Source organism: Hippoglossus stenolepis, chromosome 11 (genome assembly GCF_022539355.2).
Source record: "Hippoglossus stenolepis isolate QCI-W04-F060 chromosome 11, HSTE1.2, whole genome shotgun sequence".
NCBI classification, from domain to species: domain Eukaryota; kingdom Metazoa; phylum Chordata; class Actinopteri; order Pleuronectiformes; family Pleuronectidae; genus Hippoglossus; species Hippoglossus stenolepis.
Window position 1 is genome coordinate 20,309,327 of NC_061493.1, and position 20,000 is coordinate 20,329,326.

The 20,000-nt window shown below is 42.0% G+C and overlaps 2 protein-coding genes across 2 annotated transcripts; both read left to right on the forward strand.

Moving 5' to 3' along the window:
- The first annotated feature begins 2,968 nt into the window (after window positions 1–2,968).
- On the forward strand, window positions 2,969–7,633 carry LOC118118260 (cathepsin Z). The gene is given in 7 exon segments (XM_035171301.2): window positions 2,969–3,141; window positions 4,508–4,671; window positions 4,822–5,001; window positions 5,143–5,293; window positions 6,318–6,437; window positions 6,439–6,481; window positions 6,680–7,633. Coding segments are annotated over 7 exon segments (903 nt in total). The 5' UTR covers window positions 2,969–3,010; the 3' UTR covers window positions 6,794–7,633.
- A 2,340-nt stretch (window positions 7,634–9,973) lies between these two features.
- mppe1 (metallophosphoesterase 1) lies at window positions 9,974–19,076 on the forward strand. Its single transcript, XM_035169858.2, has 9 exons — window positions 9,974–10,531; window positions 10,651–10,759; window positions 11,893–11,996; window positions 13,568–13,648; window positions 14,252–14,360; window positions 14,581–14,661; window positions 16,721–16,843; window positions 17,069–17,209; window positions 18,296–19,076. The coding sequence occupies exons 1-9, from the start codon at window positions 10,278–10,280 to the stop codon at window positions 18,479–18,481; spliced, it is 1,188 nt and encodes a 395-aa protein (XP_035025749.1). The 5' UTR covers window positions 9,974–10,277; the 3' UTR covers window positions 18,482–19,076.
- The last annotated feature ends 924 nt before the right edge of the window (window positions 19,077–20,000 follow it).

Sequence of the window (20,000 nt, forward strand, 5' to 3'; positions counted from 1 at the left end):
TCGCTCGACGGACGCAGGAAGCGAAGCGTTTGTCCTCGCCGCAGCGCGCAAAACGCGTGCAACGCGGAGACGTGCGCTTGGTCGTTGATCGCTCTCTCCACCGACCGCAACAGGCTTCAACGTGCGGGTGCTCGGGCCCGTCAGTGCTACAACGTAGCCCTAGTTATGGCCGAGCACCGAATGGTGAGAGGCCCTATTGAAATTGAAAGGATTATTCTTATTATTATTATTATTATTGTCATCCAAATGAATTGGCTTTTTGAGGGCTTTAACATGCTGAACTTCTTACCAAACTTTGCACAAAATTAGTAAGTGGTGAAAATTTACGTATTCTGGAGTAATTTGAAATGGGCGTGGCAAAATGGCTCAACAGCGCCCCCTGGAACACAGCCCCTAGGTTTCCCTTTGACCGATCTTCACAAAAATCGTAGTCCAGGTGTATCGTGACCAATCATGAAAAAAAGTCTCAAGGAGCATTATGAAAAATGCAACAGGAAGTCCGCCATTTTGGTTTTAGTGGCCATTTTGGCCATATTCCACATTTTTACTTTGATGTACTTGTCCCAGGGCTTTTATCTGATCAACTTCTAATTGAGATGAGTGTCATCACAACAAGACGGAGATCAAAACTAACTCAAAGAAAAATTTTTCGTCACACGGTGTGACCGTGGCGTGGCGTCAAAATTTGATTACACGCCATCAAAACACGAGGTTCTGTATCTCGGACATACGTGGTCCAATCGAGTCCAAACTAGACACGTAAGACAAGAGTCCCGGCCTGATGACATCTACACAGAAATCATGACTTAAAATCACAGCGCCCCCTGGTGGCAACAGGAAATGTCTTGTTTTTGGAACGTCTTACACGTGGAGGTATTCCTCCTCACCCATTGCCCGCAGCCACGTCAAACCTGTGTCAAATGGGTCTCAAGACATTGATAATGAAGGCATAAGATTACTGTAACTTTTCGTCAAACGCCATAATAGTGGCGTGGCGTCAAAGTTCATCACCTCGCCGTGACACACGAAATTACTATAACTTCGGTGTTGGAGGTTCAAACTCCCTCAAACTACATTTGTGTAGCAACAGCCCCCCCCTGCAGACATTCAGATGGTTTTAAGAAATGGGCGTGGCATAATAACTGACTAGCGCCCCCTACAGTGCAGCCCCGGCACTACGATTGGCCGACATGTACAAAAATCGACAGGGACATGTGTCTTTTCATAACAAACAAATAAGTCACTTGGATAGATATGCTCGACCAAACAGGAAGCCCGCCATTTTGACTTTAGTGGCCATTTTGGCCATATTCCACATTTATACTTTGATATACTTGTCCCAGGGCTTTTATCTGATCGACTTCAAATTGAGATGAGTGTCATCACAACAAGACGGAGATCAAAACTAACTCAAAGATCGATTTTTCGTCACACGGTGTGACCGTGGCGTGGCCTCAAAGTTTGATTACACGCCATCAAAACACGAGGTTCTGTATCTCGGACATACATGGTCCAATCGAGTCCAAACTAGACATGTAAGACAAGTGTCCCGGCCTGATGACATCTACACAGAAATTATGACTTAAAATCACAGCGCCACCTGCTGGCTACAGGAAGTGACATGTTTTATACTTTGATGCACTGCTCCTGGCTGCTTTACAATATACAGCTCAAAAGAGCTCAGTCAAGTCATTTGACCATGGTCAGAATTGTGACATTTCCTCAAACCGTGTAAACATTGAGGTGCGGCGAAGGATCATCCTTCGCCACAGGACACGATGTTGTCATAACTCCAGTGTGCATTGTCCTATCACTACCAAACTTTTGTCACATGATTATAGTCCAAGCCTGATCAGCTCCATGTGTCAATATTTCCTCGGTGTCATAGCGCCACCTACTGATTCGCCATGAAACAGGAAGTACTTTGTAAATCCACTCTGCATTATCCAACCGGCTCCGAACTGCTGACCTATGATCACAATCTTGACCTGAACGCATCCATGTATTAATATTAGTTCAGGGTCATAGCGCCACCTACTGATCAGTGTGAAAATTAAGTTGTTGTAACATTGTCCAATTGACACAAAATTGCTCACGCTACATCAGAGCCCCTACTTGAAGAGATATATTAGTCCGTAGGTAATAATAGTGATGGCGCCACCTACTGGCAACAGGAAGTAAGCTTTGTTTTACAACTATCATTCGATTTACATAAAATGTTCACAGTGTGTTGTGCAATTGACGGCGTGGATCGTAATGAGCAATTAGCAGGCAAGGATCGACGTCGCTCGACGGACGCAGGAAGTGAAGCGTTTGTCCTCGCCGCAGTGCGCAAAACGCGTGCAACGCGGAGACGTGCGCTTGGTCGTTGATCGCTCTCTCCACCGACCGCAACAGGCTTCAACGTGCGGGTGCTCGGGCCCGTCAGTGCTACAACGTAGCCCTAGTTTTTTATTTATCTTTTACTTAACTATGCTTGTGTCTATCTTTTATTTATAGTATATATTTATTTATTTATAGTCATGCTTTAAACCTACAGGCTTAGATAGATAGACAGACAGACAGATAGATAGATAGATAGAGAGAGAGAGAGAGAGAGAGAGAGAGAGAGAGAGAGAGAGATAGATAGATAGATAGATAGATAGATAGATAGATAGATAGATAGATAGATAGACAGACAGACAGACAGACAGAGAGAGAGAGAGATAGAGAGAGAGAGAGAGAGAGAGAGAGAGAGATAGATAGAGAGAGAGAGAGAGAGAGAGAGAGAGAGAGAGATAGAGATAGAGATAGATAGATAGATTATTTTTAGTTTGCATCTTTTACATAACTTTATATGAGTCTACTTAATATTAGTTCAAGTTTCTCACTGTCCTGCTTCTCCATCATGTTTCTGGATCTGTGCTGCTCAGTGTAGGGTGCAATGACCGCTCTGACCGCCAGAGGGAGCCGTGTGCGTGTGTGCGTGTGAGTGTGCGTCAGGCAGCGTCAGAGGAAGAGTGGAGCCAACATGGCGTCTCCCACCGCTCTGCCGCTGCTGCTGTGGTGTTTAGCTTCGTGTTCGCTGCCGATCCGCGGCTCCACACTTGTGTCTGAGCCTTGTTACAAACCCATCAGGGACCACAGAGCACGATCCGTCAGGTGAGAGACGAGCGAGCCCACAGTTCACTGCGATGGCCCCGGCTTGTTGTTGTTGTTTACCTCTTGAGCGAACTACTTCCGGGCAGCTGTTATCAAGATGCTACTGACCTCACTGACATTAACACTGATGTAGAAGAAGAGTTAGTTGCTTTATTGTGAAGGAAGATGGAGATAACACATTAAAGGGACACAACAAAACTGGTCTTAAAACCTAAAATGTCCCAGAGAAAGTGCAAAGCTTATTGAGATAGAGATAAATAATAAAGAATCATATTCATTTATGCGATCATGTTCTTCTAATGGGGGGACTATGAGACATCACTTTGGGCTCAGACTGGTGAAACGTCCCCCCGGCTCCTACACGGGACCCCCGACTCAAACAGACTCTAAATGTTGTAGTAACTTTGCGTCTCTTCATTTTTATTCTCTTTGTTGTCATGTTGAGTTTCTCTCTTGTGTCTTTAACCAACGAGGTGCAGCTTATAAGAGTATATATCTAATATATCTATATCTAATAAGAATATAACTTGTAGCTAATGATTGGACTGTGTTTATACGTTACTATGAAAACATATATTACTGTTGTTTGTTTTCCTGTTGTTTTATGTATGACTCATACACAGTGTGGGGTCCAAAGGTCTGACACCCCCGAGCACTTAAAGTCCTTTTTGTTATCTTACACTTTTACAAAGATAAAAACTTGTACAGCAACATCTCTGTGATTAGAAAGCTCTTGTGGTCTCAGAGGATGAGAGACCGATCAGACACAGTTAACCAGACGTGTGGACATGTCTCTTTAGACCGTTCTTCTGTTCTCTATCTAACAAATTCTCTATCTGTTATAAAGTAGATTTTCTAGTCTTCATTTGATGCTGTGAAGCCTGTTTCTGCTTAGGATAACAATCTAATGGAATTTTCCCATCTTCACAATGTTACTCAAGCTGGATACTTGTGGCATCACTTTATTCATAACATGGTTCAATGTTGGTTTAATACACTTAAGGAAATCTGACCTTTTATACAAAGGGTTGGTCTGTAAACTTTTGCTTAAGTTTGATTTACAACGTAGAAATTGTGCAGAACATTAATTATTTTCTATTTACTTGACAAATCTTACTGTGTTTGTAGTTGTGTCTGAATCCTGATTATTTACAAGTTTATGTGGAAATATTAGAGATTTATAATGTGATCTTATCTCAGCTCTCTGAACCCAAACATGACCACACAGCTCTGAGTTGAGATCTAAATAGTCCAACAGTGAAACCATCTGGCTGCATATACCTTTATTACCTTTATTACCTTTATTACCTTAATACAACCTGTATTACAACAACCAGATATAAGTTGTATCCCTGTCTCATTTCAGGACCCAGGCCCGGCCTCATGAGTACCTGAAGGTGTCGGACCTTCCTCCGTCGTGGGACTGGAGGAACATCCAGGGAAAGAACTATGTGAGCATCACCAGGAACCAACACATCCCACAGTACTGTGGCTCCTGCTGGGCCATGGGAGCCACCAGTGCAATAGCCGGTAACTATGACAACAGAGGGAGGGAGGAAACAAGTTAAGAGGGATGTATAGAATAAATATGATATATAAAGTATATTTATTGTTATGTAAATTCTAAATGTGCTTTAACAGTTTCCTCTTGGTAATATTTGTTATTTTCTTTTGTCCAAGACCGTATCAACATCAAGCGAGGAGGCGCGTGGCCGTCGGCGTACCTGTCCGTCCAGAACGTGATCGACTGCGGGGGGGCGGGCTCTTGCTTCGGAGGAGATCACCTCGGAGTCTACGCATACGCCCACGAGCAAGGCATCCCGGACGAAACCTGCAACAACTACCAAGCCAAAAACCAAAGTAAGCATGAATGTGGGAGTGTAATCTTGTGGACTGCAGGACGACAGCCGTCATTCAAAGATTGATTGATTAAAAACTAGTCACAAAATGAACGTTGCAGCTCTGCATGATAAATAATCCTTCTGTCTCTGATGTGGACAGAGTGTGAGCTGTTCAACCAGTGTGGAACCTGCTCCTTCTTTGAGTCGTGCGCCGTGGTGAAGAACTACACTCTGTGGAAAGTGGGAGACTACGGACACGTTTATGGAAGAGACAAGATGAAAGCAGAACTCTACAAAAACGGGCCCATCAGGTAAGTGTGAGTCCCACTGACATCCTGTCCTCCGTCACGTCCACTCATCCGTCCGTCCACGTGCTCCATGGGAAGGATGAGATTCAGACGGAACTTTTCACAGAGCAGATTCTTAATCATACTAAACTTTCTGTTAGTTCAGAAAGTTTATATTAAAACGTGTTTAAGTACAAATTACAGCACCGAGCGTATTAAAATTATGGTTTTAATTTGAATTAGGAGCCATAATGTGTTGAAATTGATCATAAACACAATTTTAACTTCTTCATCTGTAAAAATATCTTGAGTTTGCTTTTCCAATACCTGCAGACATGCAAGATTAAAACAGTCGTAACCATACACTATTTATAAAGATGGATGACATGACAGCTCCCCAAAAGTGAATGCAAACTATCTACATCGCCCTCTAGTGGCTGGTTGGGGTATAGATGGTAAATCCCATCTCGTTTGTTTAATGTTTCTGGTTTAAATAAAAAAACGGGGTGAAACGTCATGATTGACAGCTGAGAGTGGTTTGACAGACCTCGATACCGTCCCTCTCAGGCTCCGGCTCCAGTGATGTCAAGGGCACAAGATGGTGGCTCCTGTATCCAGTGAAGGGAGTGGAGACGTGTCATCAACTATTTTTAGAAACATGTTCGTCATTAAAAGTGTATGATCCTAAAACAGTATAAAAAAAGAGAAATTCAGCTTTTTGTGAATGTGAATTGGTTTGGAAAGAAAATAACAAAAACGTCTAAATGAAATATGTGCAGAAACATTAAGTAATTCAGAGACTGTGGAGAAAAGAGGTGATTTAGTGAACATCCGATGCAGCTTCAAAGCAGAAAACCATGTGTGAAACTCCAGGTTCCCACACGGCAGGATACGCATTTAAGTTACTGCACGGATCTTAGTTTCACAGCTGAAAAAAACCCTCATCTGTGATTCCTATTTGAGAAATATAGAAATGCTCTCATGACATTTTACTGAAAAGATAAAGATGTGTCAGCCGTTCAGAAAACTTCCCCTCTGTGTGTTTCAGTTGTGCCCTGATGGCCACCGGCGGCCTGGAGAGTTACTCTGGGGGGGTTTTCTCCGAGTTTCACCCGCTCTCGCTGCCGAATCACATCGTGTCGGTGGCGGGTTGGGGGGTGTCGGAGGAGGGCCGAGTACTGGATCGTCAGGAACTCCTGGGGAGAGTTTTGGGTTGGTCTCTCTCTCTCTCTCTCTCTCTCTCTCTCTCTGCACCGCACCCTGCAGACACACTGCTCCCTCCCTCACTTCTTTCTCTCTCACAGTGTTTGATTCGAATAGAACATTCAGTTCTTTAAATGTATAATTTCCCACTGACGCGTTTGGCCTCTTGCTCACAGAGTGAATAATGTTTTGTGTTTCTGTTTTCAGGGAGAACGCGGCTGGGTGAGAATCGTCACCAGCTCCTATAAAGGAGGAGAAGGCAACTGGTTCAACCTGGGGATTGAGAAACACTGTGTATATGGAGATCCCATTGTTACATAGACACACAAATACACTGATGAACTCGAGTTGTAGGAAATATGTTAATTTGTGTTTGTTTTGCTGCGAGTTTAAAAAAGAAAAAAGCAATTTACTGTTTTATGTGGGTTTTTTTGCAGAATTATTTCACGGCTGGTTGAAATATTTTTGTGAATAGTTTGAAGGTGAATACTTTTTTTTAAACGTCACACTATTCCTGTGAATTAAAGGAGGAGAGATTAGATCTATTTTTACATCAACTCGTGTCAAATCTGTAAATGTTTCTATAAAACTATTTTTAAAAATGAATGCACAATGCAACATGTTTAAATGGTTTATAGAAGCATTTTGAAAGCTTTGTTTATACATTTTATTACATTTAATGAATCTAATGTTAGAGCTGAACCACGTTCAGACAGGATCTGTGCACGAACCTGCTCCAGCTTTCAGCTTGAAATGACTCACTCCAGCTCCATTATCATCACATTTCCACAGGAGCTTCTCCGAGCTCATTGAAATTCACCTGTGGTGAAACGCCGTCGGCAGCTTTGAGAGAAAAAAGAAGCTTAAAACTTAACTCTGTGCTCAGCATCGTCAGATTTAACACAATCCGATCACACAACACTACACACTGAGCAGCCGCCTGCTGCACTTTGTTTTCTCTTCATATGTAAATGTGTCACATGGAAGTTGTTCTTTGTCGCCTTCATTTGTTAAGGAAATGACCGAATCAGTGTTTTCTGCAGAGTTGAGACACGTCACCCTCTGTGGTGGTTTTACTTTTAGTTTATTTAGAGTCATTTTATTTAAATCCAACTACTAAAAATGTATATTAATAAATGATGAAACCTTTTTACTCCATCACAAGAATGTCTGTGTGTTTTTTCTAGTTTTAAGACCTGAAGTGTTTTAGCTTTAATTGTGCTCATTCTTTTTATGTAGCCGTCTTTTATCAAATTTTCTGAAAGCTTATATCATAGAAATCAGTGGGGGGGGAGTAAATATTTAGATTTTAATTAAATTAAACTTATTTATCAATTATAAAGAGAGTTTATTTTCTGTTAATTGACTAATCGAGTCCTCTGAGGCTCTGGTTGCTTCCTGGTTGCTTGAGGAAATAAATAATAAAAGCCAACCCCAGGGGTTTGTCCCTGTAGGAGGTTCAACCATTCCTGATGCTGACTGTGAATAAAAGCAGGATTTGTAACATAAAAGATCGTAACTGTCTTTTCACTCGATGGAGAGTGGCTTCAAGTTAGAATTTCAACTTGTTTGGTGTTGGTGAATCTCTCTCCTTGAGCCGAGGGCGCACAAGGAAAGCTTAGTTATCTGTCAATCTAAATTTAAATCCAGTTTGAATTTTAAAATCGTCCAAAACAAAAAGCCCTTGAGTGGAGACAAACGAGGCTTCACATGTGACCGAGAGCAGAGCTTCCGTCTCCACTTTCGTCTGGAGACAAGAATGTTCATTCACGAGGCAGAAAAAATTCCTGTGTTTGACAAGTGACATTCCTTCCTCTACTCATCATCATCATCATGTCCTGCGTCAGTGTCGCTCTGTGCTGCTGCTGCTCTGTGCATCTCTTCTCTTTTCACTGCTGCTGCCTGAGTCACAAACCTGCAGCTGAGTCCCTCCTCCTCCTCCTCCTCCTCCTCCTTCTCCTCCTGCTGCTGCTGCTGCTGCTGCTGCTGCTGAAGAAACAATGTATGTCCAAGGTCAGAGTGAGGACGAGACCCAGAGGGCGTAAATAGCTCCTCTGTGCATGTTTGGGCTGACCTGCAGCAAACCAACTAGTTCAGCAGGTAACTCAACGTTCCAGGGCCACGATTGGAACGTGCCTGTGTGACACTCCTCGGTGGTTTCAGAGGTGACACAGAGATTCACTCCTGCTGGAGGTGATTGGATCTCTGCTCTTAATCGCTTAATCACATCTGTCCTGTAGCTGTTGGCTCCAGTCCCTGTGTCGGTATGTGGGTGTTTGTTTGGACCGCTGCCACGTTCACTGATCAGATTTATCACCAGAGAACGTTACTACTTTACACATTGATTACCTGGATTATTTTTAAATAACTTTTACTCCAAGTGTTTTTAGTCTTTTCTCCATCATGCCCAGCCTCCCCATCCCCTGCTCAGAGAAATAAGACAACGTGTAGTCAAGCTGGCAGATGTGAGCGAGAAAAACACAGGAAGTTTCAAGTTGAAATTGTAAGTACAATTCTGAGGTACTTGTACTTCCATTTCCATTCCCTGCTTCTTTATACTCATATTTACTTTTGCTCCCCTGCATTTATCAGACTATTGATATTTTTCAAAAACAAAAAGCTGTAACCAAAGGAGCATTTCGCATAAACTTCCTGGTGATTTAAACAATTTGTTTGAGGCTCAAAGGGGTCAAATGTTTTCAATATTTCACCAAACTGGTAAAAGCCACAGAAAAAATAAAATATAAAACTCATTTAAACCTAATTTATCATCTTATAATAATCGTGTGAGCAGCATTAAGAGAAGCATTAGAGCCCAGTTTGGGTATTTACTCATGTACTAACTGTTTACTACATATAAAAGGTGCTTAGTACTGCAGTATGTTCCTTTTACTTCTACTCAACTACAAGAAGAGTCCTATTTTCCCTTTTACTCCAACAGTATTTGACAGGTTGAGTTGGTAACTGTGCAGATTAAGACGTTTACATAATAGGAAAATCTTATAAAACAGGATGTTTTTTTAAGATCAAGATATTTGACAGCACAAGTAGATCATAGCTGAAGCTATTCTTAAAATTAATCAAATAACCAGTTAATCAGTTAGTTACTAATCCTGATAATCATTTAAAATCATTTTTCATGTGTCAAACATCTACTAGATCTAGATTTAAGTAAAGCACATTTCAACTCAAAGTGCTTTATGTAAAATATAAGAATCATCAAGAGAAGCTTTTTAAAAATAAGTTAAAGAGTTAATTACAAAATAAAATAAATAGAAAAGTGAAGATATTAGTTATAGGATTGGATCAAAGGCAAACAGGAAAGTCATCCTCATTGATTTAAAATAAATAAATGTATAATAGCACATTCATTGTAGTATTTTACTTACAGGGAAGTACCTTTAAAGTACAGTGTGTTTTTATTACTGCACCTGACTGCTCCCTCCTCCCTGTCACACAGACTGAAGGCTCTGTGCTGTTTTATTTTGAAAACCCAGTCAGGGGACGTGTTATTTCCAGCTTGACTCTGAGGAGCAGAGATGCTGTAGCTGCAGATCGGAGTCGACCAGAGGCTGGAGGCTGCAGCTCGGAGCAGACACACAGGATTATTCTCCCGTCCCCAGCCTCACGTTTCGGCTTCTCCGGGTCTTCTCCCTCCTCCTCGGAGCCGCGACCTGCCACGAGCATCGCCCGGCCGCAGCCCCGAGCCGCTCCGGGGTCCTGAGGAGGTGAAGATGCCTCATGGACCGCTCCATCGCCTCCAGTGCGCCAGTGCAGGGCTCCTCCAGCGCCGAGTGACAGAGACATGCCGCGGTTCAGCGTCAGGTGGACGGTCTCCGCGCTGCTGATCCTCGCGGTCTGCGGCTCTTTCCTCTTCTGCGAGTATCTCATCTACTTCCCCGCCATCCTGCAGTGCGCCTGGCCCAGGATCAGCCAGGCGCGGGCCGGGGAGGGCATCGACGGCCGCCCGGTGGATACGGCGGCGGTGCGCGCCATGGTGCTGTCGGACACCCACCTCCTGGGAGCCGTGGGGGGACACTGGTTCGACAAGCTGAGGAGGTAAAGTCTCCATCCAGCCTTCATCCATCCTCCATCGGTCATCCATCATCCGTCCATCCCAGCAGGAGTGATGCGTAAACGACAACAAAACACAATAATCCATGTATCCAAACGCGCAGGGAATGGCAGATGGAGCGAGCGTTCCAGACCGCTCTGTGGCTGCTCAGGCCCGAGATAGTGTTCATCCTGGGGGACATCTTTGACGAAGGCAAGTGGAGCTCACAGCAGGTAACGTCCCTTCCCCTTGTCCCCCCCTTTTTCCCCTTTTTTGCTTTGTCTGTCATGAGGATGCAGAGCAGAGGCCAGTGCTCTCCTCCTCCTCCTCCTCCTCATCATCATCATCACCATCATCATCATCATCCTGTACCAACCAGGCCCGGGAGGCTGCAGGATTTGTGGGGAAACATCAGAAAACAACAACAGCAGCAGCAGAAACCTGCAGCCTCTCTGTCCTCCATGCTCCTGCACATCCATCCCTGCTTCAGGAAAGAAACCCCCCCCCCGGGAACTGTCTCACAGCATCCATGACTGGACTGACAAGAGAAACGCATGGAGTCAAGAAAAAAAGGGGGAAAGTGGTGAAGTGCCAGAGCAGCACAGAGAGAAATCCTCCATTTAAAAAAAAAAAGAAAGATCTGGCAGAGAGTTAAATCCCCTCTGATCCACTGTGTTTCCTCATTCATTCATTTTTACATCTCGTCTGATTTGTATTCAGCGAAGCTCGAATCCTTTTCAGTTTGCAGAGAAAAGAAAATTATGAAATTAAAGCTGCAAACCAGTCGCTGTTCTCACCCTGATGATTGTTTGTGGGTTCATCGATTTGTTGTTTGCTCCACGCACCAGAACACGACAAGACGATGATTTGTTTCATCTGAAATTCGTCTTTAATTAACAGTAATTGTGCAGCATGCAAAGAAATTCAATTTATTATGACACGAAACAAAGAAGCAGAAGCAAATCTTCACCTTTGAGGGGCTGATACTCGGCACATTTGCGTAATTAACATCTTAAACAATGAATTGATTATTTAAATGCTCAGTTGTCATTTCAGCGCTAATTAAGAGCAGCACCAGTGGCTCATTTAGTCGCGTCTGTATGAAAAACACCATGTTCCCCCCACAGCACTGATGTAATTAAAGGTCCTCCGTGTGCCACCTCGGCCCCTGCAGGTGCCAAATTGAATCTGGGGCCTGAATCAAAGCGGAGCAGCTCAGTCACCCACAGGGGGCGACAGCGTGACCCTCAGAGACCCCATTAACTCTCATGAGCTTCCCAGGGGACTTTTCTCTTCTCCTTCTTCTTCTTATCGAAGACGCTGAGTGAAACCTGCCTCAGCGGCTGTTTGTGTTGTGTCTCCGCAGCACTGGGAGGACGACGTGCGCCGCTTCCACAGGATGTTCAGACACTCCACTGACACAGAACTGGTTGTACTCGTTGGGAACCACGACATCGGGTTCCATTATGAGTAAGAACGAGCTGTGCAGCTTTATTGTCTTATTGTTTTGTCTTATTGTTTCTGTCGTTCCACCTTTGCTCTGGTATTCAGGAGACACAAGTGACACAAAGGACTTTGAATTCTCTGCACGTCACTCGGTAAAACACCTCAGCGCCGTGTTGGTTTTTTTTGAATTCCTGTTGTTCGCTGCCCCAGTTCCAGAAATATCTGACGACAGTCGTCTATTCGTGCTTCACTTTGATCTGAAGAGGTTTTGTAATGAGACGAGTCGGTTTATCCGCTGCCGAGGGAATGTCAATAAAAGCGGCGCGTTAATACAGCAGCAAACAAGAAGCACGAGAATGAAAGGACCTGGTCCACACTGCAGAGCCTTTCAGGAAATGTCTGATGTTTTTACGTCTAATTGTGAGGGACACGCTGACGTCACGTCCTCTGAAGTGTGTGTAGGAATTTGTAGAATTTAAAAAAGCAAAGATTGGTGAAAACCGTAGTTTATTTCCATCTGCTGGTATAAACCTTAGACTGTGAACAAAAGATGGACGACACGTCTCCGCTTCCTCCCACTGTCCAGAAATGAAGCCAAAAATATCCCGGTTATATAATCGTCTTAAGCATCTTGTGGCAGAGACGTCATCTAGAGTCAGAGTTTGTGCAATAGCCATAAGGGGGTGGGGCAGCAGAATCGAGGTCACGCCGATACACACGCTCGACCAATCATGAGTCAGTCTCAGCTGTCAATCATGTTGCTTCACCCTGTTTCTATAGCATCAAATAGTGGAAAAAAACACAGAGATGTACATCAGTGTGATGAGAACGACCTAAAATGACAGAAACCATCTTTGAGAAAAATGTATTCAACGTGTAATGGTGACTTTTGCTTTGCCTCATGTCCCCTCCACTAACACGGAGCAGACAGGGGTTATAACCTGTACCGCAGCCAGCCACCAGGGGGCCATCTAGAGGCTTTGGATTCACCTTTAGGGAGCAGTCACGTCGTCCATCTTTAATTACAGTCTAATACTCACAAGGGAGAAAATAGATCCCCAACAAATAAATTATTTACTAAAGATAATTTCATTTTGCAGTAAGGACATAACAAAAATCAATAGAAATCAAAACAATACATTGTAGAAATGTAGATATAAATGTAAATTGAAGTAAGATAATAAAAGCAGTGAATATGTTTGTACGTAACAGTATTTTTGTATTTTAACGAGTGTGTGTGTGTGTAGATCTCGTAGTTTTTATGAGATATCATCGCAGTAGTTTTATTTTATCTATGGTACAGTATCAACAGCAGTGACATTGCATTCAGATGTTGTGTTCACTGTGCCCCCGGCCTGTAGCAGTGTTTCTGCAGGAGACTGCTCTTGTTAGATTCTCAGAGGAATCAGCAGTGAAAACATAAAACCATCCCACAGTCTAGAATCTGAGGCCTGTGATTCACAGCTGTGGGCCGACGTGGCCGTGCAGCGCCTCTCTCTGATTGGTCCGCTGCTGCAGCCGGAAGTGGGCCTCTTACGTAAGAGACGCGGCTGATGAGCAGCAGGTTAGTGACGCTGCTCGTGTGTCTCCTGCAGGATGGACTGGTTCAAGCTGCAGCGCTTCGAGAAGGTCTTCAACGCGTCCTCCACCAGGATCGTCACCAAGAGGGGAGTGAAGTGAGTGACAGGTGCACGCAGCCGTGTGGTGCAGGACAGACATGTGACTCGGGCAGGCCCGCAGGTCACAGGTTTGATTCCCAGAGTCAGTTTTATACAAGACGACAAGTCAAGTAGACATAATAAACCAGTAACAGCCCTTTTCACACAGTGGAAATGTTGCTGTGGATCCACACATAGGAAGATCTGCACAAATCTATTTCTTATCAGGCTTTGATTGTGTTTAATTAAGTTCTTACTTGTTTCAAATATTTAATAAGATTAGATCTATTTTCCCTGGTTTTCAATTATATCTTTAATAAATATTTTGTATAAACAAGTTGGAATATTCTCACATGAGAGACAAATTGAAATGACTGTGTCACAGCAGCTCGTCAAGGGCATTGCACATAGAGCAAAGAGCAAAATACTAAATACAATACGCATGAGAATATGAATATAAGATATGCAAAGAATAAATTCACAGTTATTGCCGGAGGAAATCAGAGAGACTTGGCGTGGACAGCTCTGCAGCTCTGTTAAAGCTCTGTAGCTGTAAAGTGATTGAGAAACCACATCTCATGAAAACCTCCTAAATCAAGTCCTGATGCCCCCCTCCCGCAGCTTCCTGCTGGTGAACAGCGTGGCCCTGCACGGTGACGGCTGTCCCATCTGCCAGTCGGTGGAGAAGGAGCTGATCAAACTCTCCAGGGACCTCAACTGTTCCCTGCAGGTGGGAGGAAGCATCTAACACACTCCTCACACTGTCTGCAGCTGAGAGGAGGGAACAAGCCACTGTTACATCCACAGTGTTCACGTGCTGATTGCTCCTCTCTCGCTCCCTGCCACAGATCCTCGCTCACAGCAGCACAGAGATGTGTGAAATATATAAAAAAAAATGTGAGCTGGTTGTTTTCAAGTGGATGAATTTCTTTCTGTCGTCTCCTCCGCAGAGCTCGCAGCCCGGCAGCGGAGTGACGGACGGATGTGAGGGCTCGCAGCTCTATCCTCCCACGTCCCCCGTCATGTTACAGGTAAAAACCACACGTGGGCTCCCTGGAGGTTCTGGCTCTGATCCGCCTGGAAAAACCCTCAAGATCTGCTCTCGTCTCATGCATCTGCGCCGACTCTCTGCTGAAAAGCTCTGGATTCAGTCACTTTTCAGTCTCATTTACAAAGACCCTGTCATCAGTTACAGTGCCCTGTTGGGAGGAAGTGGTTAAGAAGCACATTTTAGCAAATAATTCATTTAATCCCTTATTTTTAAATCGGGTTAATCCTCTGGTCCCTCTGGTCATTCTCCATCTCTGTCTCTTTGTGTTTATTCTGTGTCTTTCTGTCGTCTCTTGTTTTACTTTTCTCTGTGGTGGGTTTTTTTTCATCTGTGATCATTTTGCTTTTTCTATTTGTACGTGTGTGTCACTGTGTGTCTTGTTTTGTGTCTCTTTGTATTAGTTTTCTATCTCGTTATTATTTTCTGCTCGTTTTCTATCTCTCTGGTCATTGTCCATCTGCTTTTGGTCATTTTTGTGTCTCTTTGCATTGTCTTTGTGTCTCTGTGGACATTTTTCTCTTCTCTGGTCATTTAACTCTTTTTTTCTAGTCTCTTTGTGTTTGTTTTGTGTCTTTTTCATCTTTTTGTTTACCTGTTTTGGTCATTTTTGTGTCTCGTTGTCCATTGCATGTGTTTTCGTGATCCTGTTGTGTCTCTGTGTGTTTTCCCTTTCTGTCATTTTGTGGGTGTTTGGTGTCTTTCTCTTTGTATCTTTGGTGTGGAAATCTAAACATGATTTATCGATTGTGTTTGTTGTCAACTGAAGATCAATCTGAGGAGGTTCAATGAGGTTCGAAAACTCAAAATCACACAAAAACCAGCCTAATCTTTTTGTTTTTATCATTCTGACTAATTTGAAACTGTATAATAGGAAACATATCAACTTGTGCACTGAAACACACACGTTAATTATCCCAGTAATCGTTCATCATTTCTTTACTTGATAACCTGACGACAGTTACAGCAGCTGAGTGATTCAGGTTATTAATTCAAAAAGCCGTCATGTGACAGGTTCCTCAAACTAAAAGCTGAGGTTCTGCAGTTCTTCAGATAAAAGAGAGAAAGGTCTGAACTCCCACGTTCTGTCAGCAGCGAGTTCACATCAGATCCATCACTTCAGTCACAGACCTTCATCAAACGACACCTTACAACGCTGCATCTTTAATAAGCCCGGCTGTCGACAGGCTGCAGGGATTCAAACTTATGTTTTTCCTACACACTTGTCAAGCGGATGAAAATTACTCAGAACTTCAAATACGTAATTATTAGTTAGAGCCTTAAGACATTTATTAGATAAAGCTCACATATCCTCAACAAACTTTGGTGAAACCCACAGAATTAAATTTTAGTTTCTAAATATAACAAAAATGTCAGACTGAATCTGGGAGAAATGTGTATGAAATAATGCATTTTAAACATTTCCCTTTGATGTTGTGATGCAACCACAAACATCAACTTTTGATAAAGTTGCAAATAAAGTAAATTCATAAAGCAGCAATACAGAAAACAATATAGATGTGATTATATAACAGAACTTGTGAAAACAGCAGTTTATCAACCTGAAAACTTCTTTACACAGCAGAAATATTTAGAGTTTAGTGTTTAATTTGTTATAAATAGTTATTAATCATTTTCTCTTTAATATGTAAGACAACTGTGAAAAACAGCCCTAAATAAGGTCATGAGAATATAAATCTTGTCTAACCAACAATAAAAATAAATAAATATATAAAATTTGTAACGATGTAAAACTAAGCAGCAGCTTTTTACATTTTTAAATTTGGAATCAATTCGTGAATATTTTTCTTAATAAATTACTTATCCAGTCGCCTAATTGTCAAAATTGTTGAAGTTTAAACTGATCGACTGTTTCAACACTAGAGTTTATTATATTTTGTGTAATTATTCAACTCGTTCATGGCTGCAGGTTTTGCTATAATATTATAAAATGTTACTATTAATTCAGAAATTGCATCCAAACATATTTAAAAGAAGACAAAACGTCCCTCTGAGCTGAATGAACGTGTTCTGCTCTGCAGCACTATCCCCTGTTCAGGGTGAGCGATGCCGCCTGCACAGGACAGGACGCTGCACCGTCCGCAGAGCGCCACCTGCTGTTCCGAGAGAAGTACGACGTGCTGTCGAAGGAGGCCTCGCACAGGGTGAGTTACTCTGCAGTCCCATCACATCCCAGCGCCTCTGCTGGGGTTCTGTCAGACCTCAGATCTGTTCTGAGCCACACTCATCCAGTTGAAACGCGGTGACAACGACCCGCTGCTGCAGAAAGCGTCGCTCGCAGAAGCAGCAGATGGTGGCGAGGATGAAAGCGATGATGTAAAGCAGCAGCAACCGCTCTGTGGTCCTGATGCTGGTCTCTCTCTCCACAGCTGCTGCAGTGGTTCAAGCCGCGCCTCATCCTCAGCGGACACACCCACAGCGGATGCGAGGTTCTCCATGACAACAAGTACCCAGAAGTCAGCGTGCCGTCCTTCAGCTGGAGGAACAGGAACAACCCCAGCTTCATCCTGGTGAGAAACAACCATCATGTTTCAAACACACAAACAACAACACCAATAATACACAGAACATGAAATGACCCTTTCTGACACCTTGATGCTGAAACTACCTTGAATTTTACTGTTATTTTATTTGGAAAGACAAATATAGTTGTTGCAAAAGTAGATTTTATATCGAAAAACAATTCTTTACAGCAAATAAATGAAAAACAATCTACTCAACACTTTATAAACACAATGAGCGTAAAGAAATGTTGTGTATTTGTGTGAATTATCAGCCTCTTGTGTGTATTTGTCTCATTTTACATGTCGTCCTCGGACACGCGTTTGTTTCTGTTTGTGAAAACCATAAAAACAAGTAGATGAATGGGTTAGTTAGTCATAAATAATAATACAAGTTATAAGTAGGAATTCTAAGAAATAATGATAATATACTATAGTAATGAAAAAAGTAATTTTATAATATTAATAATAATACATTTTATTTATTATTCATTTTATACACATTATGATGATTAATAAATTATGCTGCAAGAGAGAAGGTTCCTATAATCAGAATTTTTCAAATAAAAAATATGATAAATGATAACATGAAAGGAAGTTGTGTCTTTGTGATGAAACTACAAAGTGACGAGGTGAATCATTAAACAGCTAAAGAACCAAAATCTGCATTAGATAGAGACCATTAAATTACAGATATTACTCTGTGTGTAAATAAGCAGCTTTTTCTCACATGTAAGTGGTGATGATTTATTAATGTTTTGTGTTTCTGCTGCCCCCAAGTGGCTGCAGCATTAAATTATGGATTTTTTAGTTTTCCTGTGGGTAATTGATTGGTCTATTGATTGATTGATTGATTGATTGATGGATGGATGATTATCTTACCACAGCTTCCACACTGACTCCAAAACAGACAAGTATGAAACAACAATGTAATGAGGTGAAAATTGAATTCTGTTTGTCAGCCTGCTAATAATGAATAATGATCTCAGTCCAAAACCAAACTGAGACACGTTGAACGCAGTAGGTTTAGATCATGAGTCAGTATTGTGATGTTATAGTGAATATTGACCCCCACCCCCCCCTACCTCTCCCCAGGCGTCGGTGTCACCGAGCAGTTACGCTCTGTCCAAGTGTTTCCTGCCGGAGGAGAGCACGGTGATCGGCGTGTACTGCTCGGCCGGCGCCTGCATGCTGCTGTTCTTCCTGGCCCACTGCCTGTGGATGAAGGGCCTGCTGCAGTGCCTCAGCCTCTTCCTGCTGGGCAAGCACAAGTCTCTGTGAACTGCGTTACCCAGGGTGCACCACGCTGCAGGACACAGCCATGAAGTTTCACCTGCACACACTTTAAGTGAAGATCCGCAAAAATGTGACTTTCCTCCTGTGAACGGGGCCAAAACTCATCATCAGCATCAACCTCGATTTGTCCAAATGTCTTGTGACACTGTGAAGGACTTGAATCTATATTTTAAATGTCTTTAAAAGGGACTCAGAGTTTATTCTTGGTATCCCTGGTGATGATTTTCTTGTGATTACAAATCCTGAGGAGTTTGATGAAGGACCAGACGGGTGAAGTTCTACTGTTTGAATCAAGTATTGAAAAAAATGAAGGAAGACAAATCGATCCACTACATGTGTAAATTCTCACGTCGCTGCTCTGATCGAAGGTGTTAACATGTGTTGGTAGTTCGTCTCCCTCACTGTGATCTGCTGTGAAACACTGTTTCTGTCGTCGTCTAAATCATCTCCTCTTGTTTTTATGATGCATATCTGAATATATTTATTGATGAATCTCTTGTGCCAAATGTTTGTGAGGATTTTTTGCCAAAGCTGTTGAAGTATTTCTGATGAACTGTAAATAAATAAATCAGAATCTAAAGGAGAGTTTGTGAGTTTCCTGTCGTGTATATGAGAAACATCCAGAGACATGTTTCACTTTGGCTGAAACATCTCGTCCAAAGCTTAAACTTCCAGAACAGACGGACACAAGGTCGTTAAATTAAAGTGAGTCAGCTCAAATTCTTTGTGTTTACAAAATCGCCTGAAATCAAATGTCAGTATAAAAATATCAGGGACTTACACCAGACTCTGTTTAAGATTCTAAGTTGAATGTGTCACGTTCTCAGAGTTGAAATAAATTTATCAAACAGCTAATAAACTGTTTATTCTAAGACAGCTCTTACTTTAATATATAATTGTCTATTATATTTAATAAGCTGCTTTGTGGCAATGTTTGATTTTTCTATGATTTTTCCACCATCGTGATGAATCAAGATTAGATTAGTTAATTTCTTTATTAACCTTCTTATTATGAAGTCTATGATAGTTAATGACACTTAATTTAAAATGATGAAAAAATAAATTCCCAATATTAAAGAAGCTAAGAAGCATTTTTGTTTAATAATTGAGCAAAATTGATCACAAATTAATTTATGCTGGTCGACTAATTAATTTATCAAAGAAATTGCTTCAGCTCTAGTTTGACTCAATTCATTTTCACCAAATGCTACATTAAATATATACATAGTTATATAAAAGTACATCTCATGCTCGCTCCTGATTTTCTTAGTTACAGGCAAAGATATTTACTATACAAAAACTACTGTTATATAAAATATATTAACCATTTAATATCTTTTCTGAATCAAACCCTTTTTTGTACAAAAACAATGTCTGTCTATTTTAAAGGTTCTAACTAACGAACCATAAACCTGCACAGGTGATTGACTGATCATGTATTTTGACTAATAATGAATTATTTATAAATCCATGTTTTACAGATTTATACAAGATCATTTTCAAT

Coding starts and splice junctions, on each gene's coding strand:
- mppe1 (XM_035169858.2), top strand. CDS start 10,278: ATGCCGCGGTTCAGCGTCAGGTGGACGGTCTCCGCGCTGCTGATCCTC. Junction 10,760..11,892: donor GCAAGTGGAGCTCACAGCAG/GTAACGTCCCTT, acceptor GTGTCTCCGCAG/CACTGGGAGGACGACGTGCG. Junction 14,361..14,580: donor ACCTCAACTGTTCCCTGCAG/GTGGGAGGAAGC, acceptor TCTCCTCCGCAG/AGCTCGCAGCCCGGCAGCGG.